Below are 15040 nucleotides of genomic sequence, written 5' to 3' on the forward strand. Positions count from 1 at the left end.
GATGTACAGTATGCATAAGAGCGCGGGTGTGATTGCAAAGAGTGTGTGCATGTGTGTGTATGCGTGTGCGTGCTTGACTGTGCATGTGCATGTGTGTATGTTGGTATGTTTCTCTCTCGACACCAATACAATAAAAAAAAAAATGGAATTTGTGAATACAGTGTACATTTCAGACCACATTTATAAACGTATGCCATTGTTCTAAGTCTTCATAAAGAATGTGTATAGAGAAAACAACAATAAACTAGTTTGCTATTTCTCTTGTGGACTGTCATGCAGAAAAAGAACACAAAAGCCTCAAATTGTCAGTGCTTTTTTTAATTTGTGTTTGACAATATATTTGCTCTGTTTTTTTTTTTTTTAATTATTTTTTTATTTTTATTTTATTGCTATTACAAACTCAGTCTTCTAGTGCTAGTCCCATAGGCATGACTCCATCGTGTTACAGATAAAACAATTAACACTGGTCAGATGCCAAAACGTGGGCAGGAGGGAAATCCTTTCATGGAGGGAACTTGGTTGAGTTGAACCAAATTTAGCTTATTTGTGTGAATTTATATTCCAACAAAGTGCCAAAAAAACAACAACATAAAAATTCAGAAATTCCGCCCAACACACGGCTGGAAGAACAAGACGATAAAAAAGGTATAAAATACTCATACATAACTCAAAGCGCACAATATAGAAGTACACCATATTCATAGCCACTGTGTTTGGAAGAGACGGCTGGAAGAAAAAAATAACAGAGGCAGTCTAACACAGTGGGGTTACAGGGGTTGTAAGATTTCCTTTGGATTAGATAAGGAGAGTATTGTAGCACAACACATGGTCAAAGTGAGTCAACAACTAGCACCATTGCAGACTTCAGTTCAGGGGTCAAGTTACAAAGATACATAAAACTGATTTTTTGTTCCTCTAGGAAAGAAGCAAAACAGGTTTCAAATAAAAAACACAAAGTAAAAGAGCGGGTGTTCTTGATGGCTCTCAAGCCCTCAATTATCCTTGTATATCCTTTTTTTTTTTTTTTGATAAAGTCTCTCTCATCAGTCATCCGTCCATCACTGTCTCACACTCACACTCTCTCTCTCTCTCCATCAGGCAGCTGTTCAGTCAGGGAAGCGCTGGCAGGCTTTTTTCCAGCGGCAGGCGGTGCACCACTGGTCCTTGCGCTCCACTCCGTACACCTTGCGGCACTTTTTGGCCTCTCCGCGACCCTTCCTGTAGACGAGACAGACCCTGGTGATGACACGTAGGAGCTACCAGACACACTTAATGTTTTTTGAAGCAAGATGATAATCTCTCCGCATATAAATGAGATTTAGGGAGAGCAAACTGATAAAACAGCAGAGAGACCATGTGAGCAATTTAATTTTTCCTTGTCTAGCCCTCTAAACATGATAATTATAATTCTGACTGCAGACTGGCAGCAAAGCAGGTGATGCATTAAGCAGATATAGAAACAGACAGCGAATGAAAGCAAGGTCAACTGTTTAGTTAACCTATGTCCTAAATGCACAGAATATTAGGCATGTTCTCTTGAAATTTAACCACCCAACCAATCAACCATCTTTTATATCCTTTATTTCCACTAAATGCACAAAATATTAGGGACATCTTATATCTCCATGTTTGTTGTTGGTACAGAATCAAAAGGGGTGTGTGTACTCAGGTGTGTGCACCAAGGTTGGGTAGGAAGGGAGGGAGGGGTTGCTGTTTGCTGTTAAAGAAAACAGGAAATATTACTACATCATCTGGATTATGTGCTTGTCAATATTTCAAAAAAAGAAAGAACTAAAAAGGGAAAGCAAGAAGCCACAATGGCTTTAACCTGCATATTTACCTCATCAGTCTACAAGTTTCACTCAGTATTCATTCCTGCAGGACTAGCAAGCTGCTTAACATAAAGTTAATAACAAATGACTAGGAAGATTCAATGTGTAAGAAATAAAACACAATTACATAAACTCTAAAACATAAGACTGAAGTCCTGAGGTCTTCTTATGGAATTCAAGAAGTCATCGCTGGCAAGTTTAGGAGCAAACATGACATTTGTCAAAATTAAAGTTTAAGAGGTTTTGTCCCTGGGAAGTGAAGTGCTGAGCGAAGGATGGAGAGATGTCCAGAGAGCTGAAGCACACTGATGAATTTTATTGCTATATTTAAATTTTTTTTAAAAAAAGAAAAGAAATCCATTTTCAAAAACTTTGAACTATATATTTCTTTCAAATCTAGAGACTTTCAGGAAATTTCAGGGATTCTGGGGAACCTTGTCTTAGCCCTGGACACTGTAGCACATTTGCACTCATATCTAATTCATTGTGATCATTCTGGTGGACTTTGATTTTATGTGTAGTGAAAATGTGTGAAATGCATCAAATGCATCAAAAACCATTTTAAGCAATTTAAAGACTTCAGCCAGGTGAATGAGGCCTCACCTAAAGGAGCAGTGACTGCGGGAGGGTGACACACTCATGGCCTGCAGCCTGTTGGAGGCGCTGTTCTGCTGGAGCCACTGCTCCCCGACGCTGACAGACCGGCAGCGGGGCTTCACCATCTGATGGGGCGGGCAGACAGGGAACCACAGACAATTAAAAATTCATAGAATGGCTATTTCTATGCACATCAGCAGTCACGTATGGTGACGAAGTTGGGAAACAGACACTGACAGATGGTTTGGACATTTTTAAATGACAGACATGCTGGTTTAACAGCCACAGCCTGGAAAATCAAGACTGTATTCCATCACATCTATAGAATGTTACAGAGATCTGCCCTGCTACAGTGATTATTACTGATAAAGTGAATAATACTGGCAAGAAAATTCATCTCATCATTTCAGCACTGTTTGATGCATGAAAACGTAAAGAAATTCAGGACTAAAGCTCGAAAAAATCATGTTGTCATGCTCTATTCCCTAGCCATCCTCTTTATTTTGATGCTTCTAAGTTACTGTGTGAGAGAGAGGAAAAGCTCAAAAGCCAGACAAGCAGATACACATATAGACATGGAAATGGACAGAAGACCCACTGGAGTGCTGTTGTGGCCAGAGACAGAGACGGAGGGGGTCCAACCCTGAGAGCCGGGGTTCTGGGAGGCCAAGGACACCTGGACGGGGCTGCATGCCTGGAAGGAGCAGCGGGAGAGGAGAGGATATAGGATCAAATCTTAAAACAAGTGAATTCCTGTTAAGGCAGCCGGCCAACCCAGGGAGGTGTGCAGACTTCCGGGTTGTTTACCACCATATCTGCTGTTACTAAAATTGTCACTATAGCAACCAATAGTGCTGTTATTATTATTATTATCATCATTATTATTATTATTACACCTGCTTAAACTACCATTACTGCTGTTATTACCATTAAGACACTATTGCTATTAAAGGTTACAGCTACTGTTACTAGTTATAGTTCTATTTACCACTATTAATATACTGATTACCTCTACACAAATATCAGCAAATAAAACTTTTTTGTTCTCCAGCATGACATGGTTCCCATCTGCTTCATTTCACTTATTTTCACCAGTTGTGAACTGTATTTTTGCAAATGTTTTTCATAACATTGTTACAACCAATTAATCTGGTTTTGCTACTATTGCTCCTCATATTTCCACTCTTCCTGCTGCGTGCGCTGTATTCTAGCTCCTGTGGGGGGCTGCTACAGGAGGTCTTTGGCCTCCTCAGCCTTTCGTGGACTTGCTGACATCCTGACTTCAAACCACTTTAACTCGACTCAGTGCCCCCAGACTACTCACGTCCCACTACAGGACTTGGTTCCACATCCATAGTCATTACCGCTCTTAAGTTATGGCACTTGGTATGGGGTCCAAACTACTTTGAGGGGTTTCCCAAGGTCCTGTCAACTTGGGACCACTTCAAATGGACTCAACACACCCAAAAACAAACCTTTCTGAAATAATTTTTTCTCTAGCATTTACTGTCTTGTTACAGTACTCTTATTATAGGGCCCAAACTATGGTTCAGGGACTTCCCAAATTCCTGTCCTATAAATATTGCATGGGAAACCCTCCAAAGGACGCAGTTCCACGACTCTCTACTATGGTTCTTTAGTTACGGGACGGACAATTTGGCCAGCTGGTGGCACAAGAGGGAAAGCCACAGGGTCATCAAAATTGCCAGGCTTCATGCTCTAGGCAACATGAATGTTGGAGCCAAATTTCATGGCGACCCACCAAATAGATTTTGAGATATGCCCCTCTGGACCCGACTGCTGACTGACTGACACTGTGATGTATAGGGCCTCGTTTCCCAGCGGCCAAAAAACACAGCATTACTTGGTCAAAACCAATGAGTTGAAGATGAGTTTCTAATGGGTCACCCTGTGAAAAGACCTCCGGTATGTTTAAAATGGCCCAGTCCAACAAAAAAAAATTCAGCTTAAAATATTCAGCTTTTCTTTCTATCAACCATGAGAGGGCTTTGATACCACTGTTTGGTCCCGAAATTGCTCCTTAGCATTTAATAAAGGAGAAAAAATCCTAACTGGACACTTGAAAGTTGACCTAGCTAGCAAACCAGTGTACAGTATAAGCCTAAATAATACAGTGTTTACATGAAGCCAACAGCTCACTCTCAGGCTCAGTGCTACAGGGTAAACTCAGGTCACGACTGATATGAAACGCTGCAGTCGGCCCTGTTGTGCCCACCTGATAGAGATGCTCTGAATGGATCTGCCAGAAGCTGCTGGGGGCCGACTGGCTGAGCGGGCTGGGCCTGCCTGGTCCCGGCCCAGAGCTGGAATTGGACCTGGGCCTAGACGCCGAGGGGATCTGATGCCCCAACGCTGGAGGAGAACCACAGGAGGCCCAGCAGAGATGAGGGGACGAGGCCTGGCCCGGGGCATGCTGGGAAGGAGCTGGAGCAGAGGCAGCATCCACAGTCTCACAGGAGATCTTGGTGTAGTAGAAGTCCTCCTCTCTCTGGGACTGCTCTGACCCACTGCCGTGTGAGCAGCACAAGATGTGTATGAGTGTGTGTGTGTGTGTGTGTGAGATGGAAAAATGGAGGGAGAGAGAGAGACTAATGAGCATGAGGAAAAGACGGAGCTGTGTATTTTGCTGAAAGCACAGGATTCCCACTGTGGTCCTGATGTAGAATGTTCCATGACTTTCCATAACTAAGTCAGAGTGCCTCCATGACCTAAAAATTTCATTCCCTCTTGTTTTTTTAATGTTGTTTTCCAGCTAAGAAATGCGTAAACAGTCTGGTTTCCAGTATAGCTGAGCTTGCTGTGGACTGGAAAGCTGAAAATACACTGTTATACTCAACTCAAGCAGCCCATTAGTATAGTATAGTATATATAGCATATATCTCTGCCTTGCCCAAAAGAATTTATCAAATTCCCTGACTTACACAGAAGTGTAAGTCAGTCACTTGCACTATTAACTGCATATGAATCAAATCTGCAAGTGTCTAACTCACCCAAGGTGCAGTACCCGGACGTGCCTTTTCATTCCAACAGAAGACGTGAGCACTTTGCCACAGCTGGGCCACAGACACTTGTACACACCTCGGAAAGAGCTCTGCACCAGAGAAAGAAAGAAAGAAAGAAAGAAAGAAAGAAAGAAAGAAAGAAATCAGGACTGTCTTACATACAACATAACTGTAACAATAAGCCTGTTTTACTCCATGTGAACAAATAAATATCAATGCTAAATTCATAGATATTATACTGAACCTAGTTTGAGCTGGTAATTTGTGCCCAAATCCATTTCCTAATTTTTTGGCAAGGTGATGGAACCATGACACACTCTGGTCTACTGCCCAAACAAATAAACAAACAAAAAAGTCAATTACCACACAGCTACTTAGGCTACCTTTGGCTTTTTGGCACTGAGCTCCTCTCCCTGCTCCAGCTCCATGTGCAGGCCTTCGTCGGGGCTGCTGTCCACCTCGGTGACGGACGGCGAGGGGGCGGGGCTCACGCTGCCGTGGTCCCAGCTCCAGCAGCCACTGCTGCCGCTGTCGGAAAGCTCACCGCCACCGCACTCCATGTCAGCCGGCGTTGACGAGCCACCTACAAAACAGAGAGATAAGAGCATTATCACCGTGCCAGACCTGGCCTCCTCTCCGCTCACTATTAGTTCTTACTTCAGTCAGAACAAGTCTCTTAACATCTTCTGCCACAGGATCAAAACTCATCTTTTCAAAACCTTCCTCTCCTCATGTTCTCCCCAGTGAATCTTTTTTTTTTTAACTTGCCCTTTTTAATTGGAAAAGGCGAAAGTTTATTTGGTGTATTCTTCAGGTGCCCTTGTTTTAGGCCAGAGTCACTCCATATGACACAATTCAGCTCAAAACCTTAAATGTAAGGCACAATTTTATATCAAGTACTTTTCAAACCATTTTTTACAAAGACCGACGGTGGTGCTTTGGATGTTAGCTGACACAGATATGAGCTATTTCTTGTATTATTTCTCATTTTTAAAGAAATTCTTTCCCCCTTAAGGATTTTTTATTTAGTCGGACATTTTAGAAAGCAGAGAGGAAGACACTGAAGAAACAGCTCTGGCAAAATTTGATTCAAGGCCAGCAGGGACAAATGCTGACAACTCAACTTCTCATGTATCTCAACTATCTCTGGGCATTTCTTGTTTATTAGGTTCAATATAATTTTTAATAGAATCTAATTTTATCTGGCATCGGTGTTATTACTTGCCAGTAGCTGAGAAATGCAATTAAAGACAAACAAACAAAAAATAAATAAAATAGAACTAAACTTTAAAAAACTAACCCGAATGAATGAATGAATTAAAATAAAATAAAATAAAATAAAATAAAATAATGCTGGAAAACAAAACTAAATTCACTTGCTGCTGGATGTAAAATGACTAACCTGCAGTGAGTGTGGCCTCCATGCCTATTAGTGATCATTTATGAACTCTATCATGAGCGATGGCAAAAGAAAACTTGCAAGTCATCAGTGAGGTGGTGCTGCTGGAGCAAACCTTCAATAACTGAGTAAAAATTCTGTGAAATACACCTTGGGGTGTAGGTATCTCAGACCTCCTGTGTGATTTAAATAGATAATAGACTCGGGGCGTTTGGCATCGCTCTCTGCTGGTTCTGCGTCTGCCATCCTGAGGAAGAACAGCAGGTGCCCCAGACGGTTGCCAAGGTTGTGATGAGCATCTTTTTTTGAGATGGCGCCATCATTTACCTTTACCATCGTTTCAGCCTCACTTAGATCTCACACTCCCTCTTGTACTCTACTCCCTTTTCATTGTGGTTTTCTTGTTTGCTTTGCCAAAGTTGAAAAACACAAACTGGTCTATTTTTAACTGGAGGATACTTCGCTTACTTTTTGCAGAGGAAAAACAGACCTCCACCAAGATTATACACATGCCAGGTTTTTGATGAATGTATGAGAGTAGAGCAACACTAACTGAAATAAAGTACTGGAGAATATATCAGTATATAAATTCAGTATATGATTTATGTGTTGACCCAGCAATAAGAACTTCTGACCATATATAATAAAAAAAGATCATATGGTTTGACTGATTACAGTAGTAACTGCTACAGCAGGTCCCCCTCTCTTCATTTATCATGCATAGTACTGCAGGACTCTCTGCACACTTCTGCTTGAAATAAGCAGAATTGTGGATCTACAGTGAAATTAAGTATTTGTGATAATGATAAAGTTGTGTGATAGCTACATATGGCTAACAAGACCATCCAAAACATTATGTTGTACTGCATTTTATTATCTGACTACTGGACCACACTGTAATGCCCTGTCATTTTTCTAAGGCTGGCAGGGGTGTTTTTGGCTTTTCCTTTATGCCTTCTTGGGCCCAACGTGTGTTTCTACCATATTTCAGCATATACTTATTTGTAATATTTACTTTGAAGTGCTATTTCTACATTTGCTACATTGCTCTTGCAGCAGTGATGCCCTCATACTTAGTGAAAATAGGGGTGGGTAAAATTGATTCACTTAAGTATTGCAATTCTTCTTTTTACAATTTGCCAATCAGTTTTTGGCTCCTGAATCGATATAAAAAAAAAAAAAAATAAAATAAAAAAAAAAACACAAATCACAATAAATCGTTACATCAAAATTCAATACTTGTAGAATTGCAATGCTCTACTGCTTAGATGCTTAAATGCTTGATTTGCATGGTTTTGGGAGATTTGACTCATGATATACAGTCTCTAGAAATGTGTGATTCAGCCTTTTTCCATGATCTAGTCCAGTGTTAAAAAGGCAAACAAAAATCACAACAAATAGTAATATTGAATCACATCACTTGTAGAATCGCACTACTTACATTATGAATCGCAATATATATCAAACCAGGACCCAAGTATTGTGATAGTATCAAATCGTGACACAAGCATATCGTCCCAGCCCTGTGTGAAACTGGCATGAGCAGTGGTCCTGCTGTGTGACAGTGATGTGGGGCACAGACCTGGTCCAGGGTCTGCCTGCGGAGGACTCTGAACCACGGGGCTGCAGGACAGGCTGGTCAGGACCATGGCTGCCATGATCTCATCCATCTCCACTGACTCTGGGCTGCGGAAACTAGAGGAGCGGCATGCTGCAAGTTAATTTCCACTGCTTAAGTCTGAGCATAGACACTTGCTCATCAGGTTTAAAACAAATACATTTAGACTTGATTTTGAGAGACACAGTTATTATATATATTGTTAACTGTTGTGTATTGGACTTAATGCGAGCTCATGCATCTTGGCTAAAGATATTGCACTACTTATATGTCTTATGATGCTGTATACTGTAAATGAATCGCCCCTTAGGGAAAATAAAAACCTGCTCTACTACTAATGTGGCTTGGGAATGCAAAGACAATGCTGATATTGTGCTCTGACCATCATGATTTAAAGTAAAAGCAAGTAACAATCCACCTTTGGACACTAATACACTTTTACCTATCCTCAGTCTGTGATGTGCATTCCATATCTTATTTTGCGATGAAGTGCTTTCATTTACTTGTTTGGTATGCCCACTCTGCCTCAACCTGCAGCATCTACTTCTACTTCAGTTAGAGAATAACAGAGTGACTTTCAACAACCCTCAGAGAGCAGGCATGCATTGATTTGGGTCTATATACAGTATCCCTCACCTGTATGGTGCCTCTGCAGTGGCTGACACGTTGCAGAGGGGGATAGTGGGGGCGACGGTCTGCAGGGGAGCAGCCAGGCTCTTGTGACGCCCACTTCCCATGACCGTTTTCTCTCCCTGACCACAGCACTGCATATACATCTTTGGACCGAAACAGCAGGCAAAAATAAGCGTTCTGCTACACACACACATATATATATATATATATATATATATATATATATATATATATATATATATATATATATATATATATATAGACAGGTAGTAAATACTTATTAAAAGTCACAAAGACATGGCATTTCGATGGTGTCTTGCTTCCATAATTCAAGCGGATTTTCTGGTTGAGAGTTGGAGTGGGTCATGAAGGATTGCATGAAAGTGCTTAGACAATAACAACCATGAGGAGGCAAAGGCAGTGAAACTCATTACATTACTGGGTTTTGGTGAAACAATCCACTTTGAAATGGATTAATCTTGAGCTGTCACAAATACTGTGCTTTTGTCTTGTTGCATCAAATGTGTTTTTCTTCATATGTGTTGATTTCATTGGTTGGAATTCAAATGCACCGTAATGAAATGTTGCAATCTAATCACTAAATGTTTTCCCAGCAGTAAATGTAACGTAATTCTGACATAAAAGGAAATGTAAATTTTGTCTGAGTGTTATGATATGAAGAAATGCCTGGAAAAATGAAAAAGTCATGTGCAACATTTGTATTTACAGAGTGGGAAGCAGTTTTGTACTGTTGGCCATTGAGGAGCTCCACTGGAACAGCAGTGGGTTTTGTGCCTTTCTTAAATGCACATAGAAAGTGCATTGTACTTCTAGTCGACCAGTAAAGGGTGGAGTAAATCAGCGGCTATGTTTACATGCATGGAGCGACCTGGCTGTTGGCCAAATTCTGGTTAAGGTCTTATTTGGGTTAAGCTGTTTACATGCACCTTTGATACCCTGCGATTTAGTCTCCTTGTTACCGTGAATAAACAGGCTAACAGAATACTCCTGTCCATCTGTGGTGTCCCACCCACGGACTGGCCAGTCTGCCGGTCAAAAAGTGTGTGGCTGCCAGTCTTTGACCAAGCAGCAGGGTCCTTCCAATGCAAGGGAAAGAAATGATGATCCAACGTGAGGGAGTTTTTCCTTTTTTCTTGCTAAGGATCCAGTGTCAGGGGTCTACTACTTGCTGATATGTCTTTTGCTGATGTCAAAATATACGAATAGCTGTTGTGCAAGTCTGAAATCACATAGACCAGCAAAAGGGAAAGGACTAAGATGTTTATATACCACAATAACATTTAATACTGGAGTAAGCCGGGCATCTTAAGAGGGTTTTTCATTATTGGAGGATGAGCTTAACTAGGTTGTTCTTATTGAGTTACAATGTTTACACGTGGCAACCCAAAACTGGGTTACTGAGTAACCAGGTTAAGGACAGAATTTATTGTGCATGTAAGCACAGCCAATCTGGGTAACAAATACTATATATATCAATATAATACCATATCAACTCTTCAGTGGTGGACTGATCGGCAGGTTTCTGAACAAATGAAAGAAAGGGTAGACAATGGCTGTAAGGTGAATGACCGAACCAACTGAATATTAACTTGCTAAATAAGTAAATTACTTAATGGATGGATGCATGTGTCATTATTTAGACGGTTTGAGCTTGCTGTTTCTCTCTTGGTCTACTTACCAGATTTCCCTGCATGTCAGGCCTGGCGCTGTCCTGCCTCGTTGTAGCGAGGCAGGCCTGTGGTCCCGACGGGCAGACTGCCGTCCCGTCTGGCCCGATTCCAGCTCTGTCCCCAGGTCCCATAGCTGCCATGGTGCTGCTTCACACACAGTACTGGGGCTCAGCGCAGTGTCTCGCCTCCCTGCCAAACACGATCGAAGACACCATTAAAAATATTTGTTTCAGTCCAAAAGCCCAACACAATAAAAACATAAGGCGTGTCCTCAGCACTAAATAGAAAGTCTGATTAAATATTTTTGTGAAAATCCTTTAGGTAGTTACAGTTTTGTTGTGACATGCACACAGTTTCCTTGTAAAATGTATACAAAGTTTACTTGTTTTCAGTTTGGGCAAATACCTGGAATAAAACATGACAATACGGAAATCATTATTATTTATGTAATGAATACATATCTTCATCTTAGAGGTTTTGGGTACTAATGAGTTATCATGCATTCATTCTTTCTTGCCTCCTTATGCCTGACAGTGTGGAGAACAACAACATGCTGCACAGGGAATATGCAGCAATAACAGCAAACTATTACAGGAATTTTGACTGAATCCAGAGGATTTAGATAATGACAGACTCAAAATGGTGTGGTTTGTGGTCTACTCTGCTAAAATATGAGACTGATAACATGTTTCATAGATACAATCTCATATTATGATGCATTGTGCAATGTTGCTCATAGAGGTAATAGTGCTAATGTCGCATTCAGGACACACGAGAATAATGGACAATGTGGCTCAATGGTTCAAAGCAACAATTTGGCGGCTGGAGTTGATATGATTAATGTCATACATAACTTTCATATTGCACAACTGGAATTTTCTGAGGAATTTGACCAACAAACTTTTTCCATACTCAACCCCAAATGAACTAAAAAAGTGAAACCGAGTTGTTGGCGTTTAGGTTTTGCACCTAAATATACACTGCAGTGTCAACCACAAACACAAAAATAAGCAGCCACTTGCACATAGTTGGGTCCAACCACTGAATTAAAGAATTACAACTGACAAATTATTTGGTTTATGGAAAGTGCTGCATTTGCATGTATAACTATTATTTTGTCAAATTATTCCCTGCATTTGACGGTAGATATTGTTGTCTCATCAGTAGCAGCACTCACTAGAGCCTGCATTAATGTAATTTTCCAAGTAATACTCCAGTCTTTCCCATCCGTTCCTTGTACCTGAATGCAGCATTAAACCAGCTTTTCTCCAGTTTTCCACCAATCAGCGGCGACTTCCAGTAGTAAACAAGTGCCACAGTGTGGGCGGCCCGGCGCCGCTCATTGGCTCAAATCGGATTCGCGAGGCACACACCCCCTTTCTGACAACGTGTTCAGACACGAGTTTGGCCGGGAGGGATGGAGTCTGACGAGTGAACGCGCACGGAACCGACTGTGTTGCAATGTAAAAGTAAATAAATAAATAAAAAACGGCAAAGGGGTGGACAACAAATCGCACATGCGACAAAAATAAAAAAATAAATAAATAAATAACAGCGCGCTAATGGGTTGAAGCGGGGCTGAAAATGTGGACTCTCACCACAGGGTTGCCAAATTACCAGAAAACGCGAACGCCATCTCGTCCAGCTCCACGGTGAAAACATCCCTCCTAAAGTGGTGTTATGACCCACCATTTTATTTGCGGAAGAATTAATAGTCTACCGCATTTATAGACTGACATTTTATTACAAAAATACGTGCTGAATGTGCCACACTGGTGTGAAAACAGACTTAGGGAAAGCACAGATTAACGCTTTCCTGACACTACAGCTGATTTTGTTGATAATTATGGTTATGAAGCGCTGATTTGAAGTCACAGTTTACAGCTCTGTAACTACATCTCTGATCTCCGCCCGGCAACACAGATTGAGATCAGGAGCGCCCTCCTCCCCCTCCTTTCCACGACACAAAAACACTGGTGAGGCAAAACTACATTTTCACGCCGCCGCCACAACACAAAACCCAGCCGGTGAAGCAAAGCGTTAAATCCCCCTGTCGGGTACTCACCGGGGTCGATGCAGAGCTCCGGCCGTCCCGTGGAGCGCAGCGGGGTCGACGCTGCCTTGCTGGCTGTCCCGCCGCTCGCCGGCTCCGTCTGCCAGGGAAAAAGGGGGTTGGTCGGTCGGAGACGCGCCTACGTGTGCCTGTATGGTGGACCAATGCCGGGGGTGACAGCTGGGCAGAGCGCAAAGATATCAGCCTGCAGCGCGCCGTGCACAATGGATGATCTAGGTGAGGGGTTACTAGAGCAGAATTATGCCCACAGCAGCATCTCTCTCTCTCTCTCTCTCTCTCTCTCTCTCTCTCTCTCTCTCTCTCTCTCTCTCTCTCTCTCTCTCTCTCTGTCCCTCTCTCTCTCACACACACACAGAAGCACGACACTATGAGCACTATGTATTTTTGCTCAGCTGATATCCCTCCCACATAAGCATCAGCGGTGGTGCTGCTGGTGCTGTGTGGTGTCTGTCCTCATAATAAGGAAGTGATGCAGACTAAAAACGAAGACAGATTTTTTTTCATGTGTTGTTGCAGCACAAAAAAGCATGCCACTGAAATTACAAGAGGTGGTTATGGCATGATTAAAATGTATTTTGCACATTTTCACCCTTACATCCCCTAAGAATATAATATCAATTTCATAATACCTGTAAAATCAATCTTGTGAGGATAAAAGCAAAAGTACTATATGCTAAATGTAATGGGAGTATTACAGTGATGTTATACCATTACATTTTACCACAACATCATTTTTGAATACTGAATAATCATGACTGAATACACAGACACAATAGAAATCTCTATATAGAAATATAGGAATCCTTTGGCGACCTTTTCTTTGGGATGTTCAGAGCATGTGCAGTCTGTTGTTGTCATTAATCAGACATGATAGAGAAGGAAATGACTGTGGTTGCAGCAAACAGCCCCATTTAGCACCACTGACAATTTTTCCTCAAACGGATACGGGTCGAACCTGAAAAACTGCTGACACAATGACACACAATATACAAACCCCCAACATCACATGATACAGGCCTGCATGAAGATCAAACAGGCGTTTGCGTTTGTGTTTGTGTGTGCTTATGTGCGCACTGGCATGTGTGTGTATGTGTGTGTGTGTGTGTGTGTGTGCATGTGTGTAAGCTATGTGTGTGTATGTGAGACTGGATTAGTGTCGGCTGTCTGCACCCTCTCCAGCAGACATCCAGTCAGCAGGGATTTTAGGGTCTGAGCACCAACACTGACAGGGAGAGAGAGCAAGGGAGAGAGCGAGAGAGAGAGAGAGAATAACCCAATCCTAGTCTCAATCTGATTCCTAACCCAGACGGAATCCCTTCCCTTCCCCTTTGATCCATTAATTACAGCGTGTAACCTTGTCTGGCCTATTGATAGCAGCCCAACTGGTTACACAGCTCACAGTGAATGTAATGAATAGATAATGATTTCATGTAGCAGCAGATAACAAGATAGAGAGTAGATTTAGTAGATTATAGACAGGCAGTCAGGTACCAGTGCACATGATAATCATTGGATAAGTTTATGATTTGATTTATGTAGACAAGTGATGTTGTCTACACCCTGGGTGGAGCCTTGACAAGTGGGATGGAATCACCGAGGACCCAGTGGGACTAAAAGTGACAGGGAGGAGTTTCATTTCCAAGTGAGAAAAAAAAAACAAACCTCGCATTCCTAGGAAAAATGCTTGTTGAAGGTAAAGCAGTGTTGATCACTGCTGAAATTATCCATCATCTCAAGATCTTTGCCTAGGCAGCAGCCCCCCCCCCAAAAAAGCTGACAAGGAACCATTGAAATGCAAAAATTGCTCCCGATAATGGCTATTTATTTGAAAATTATGGCCTCGGGTACATGGTACTTCAGTAAATACAGTGGCAAGTGAATGAGGATTGTTGAGATCAGCGTTGCCTTGTGTGGGTGTGTTTTATTTGGACAGTCAAGAGAATCAATAGGGCAATGCATGGCATTACAAGAATGGCGTCTCCACCCTGCTGTGGTGTCTTGTGACTGTTCATTCACTTTGATTTTCAGGAGAGTCAAGGTGCCGCTCCCACTGTCTACAAAATCATCCAGGAAGAGAAAGACAAAGTGGAGCGTTTCAATCATCTTTTGGTTTGTATTACAAACAAGTTTTTGACAATCTCATGGGAGAATTAACGTGAAACTTAAACTTGTT

The 15040-nt window shown here is 41.8% G+C and overlaps 1 protein-coding gene across 1 annotated transcript; it reads right to left on the bottom strand.

The window, feature by feature from the left end:
• Positions 1 to 312: 312 nt before the first annotated feature.
• Positions 313 to 13148, bottom strand: znf395b (zinc finger protein 395b). The gene is made up of 10 exons (XM_030047022.1): positions 12859 to 13148; positions 10802 to 10982; positions 9106 to 9245; positions 8434 to 8546; positions 5836 to 6035; positions 5441 to 5541; positions 4666 to 4957; positions 3028 to 3123; positions 2436 to 2554; positions 313 to 1218 (listed from the first exon to the last, which is right to left on the bottom strand). Exons 2-10 carry the CDS (start codon positions 10931 to 10933, stop codon positions 1107 to 1109), a joined length of 1305 nt encoding a protein of 434 aa, XP_029902882.1. The 5' UTR covers positions 10934 to 10982; positions 12859 to 13148; the 3' UTR covers positions 313 to 1106.
• Between the last annotated feature and the right edge of the window lie 1892 nt (positions 13149 to 15040).

Source organism: Myripristis murdjan, chromosome 24 (assembly GCF_902150065.1).
Source record: "Myripristis murdjan chromosome 24, fMyrMur1.1, whole genome shotgun sequence".
Classification (NCBI taxonomy): domain Eukaryota; kingdom Metazoa; phylum Chordata; class Actinopteri; order Holocentriformes; family Holocentridae; genus Myripristis; species Myripristis murdjan.

Excerpts from the sequence above, each read along its gene's own strand:
- znf395b (XM_030047022.1), bottom strand. The coding sequence starts at position 10,933 with ATGGCAGCTATGGGACCTGGGGACAGAGCTGGAATCGGGCCAGACGGG. Across the intron at positions 5,542-5,835 it reads TCAGTGCCAAAAAGCCAAAG|AGCTCTTTCCGAGGTGTGTA; the intron begins GTAGCCTAAGTA and ends TCTCTGGTGCAG. Across the intron at positions 4,958-5,440 it reads GTCCGGGTACTGCACCTTGG|TGGGTCAGAGCAGTCCCAGA; the intron begins GTGAGTTAGACA and ends CTCACACGGCAG.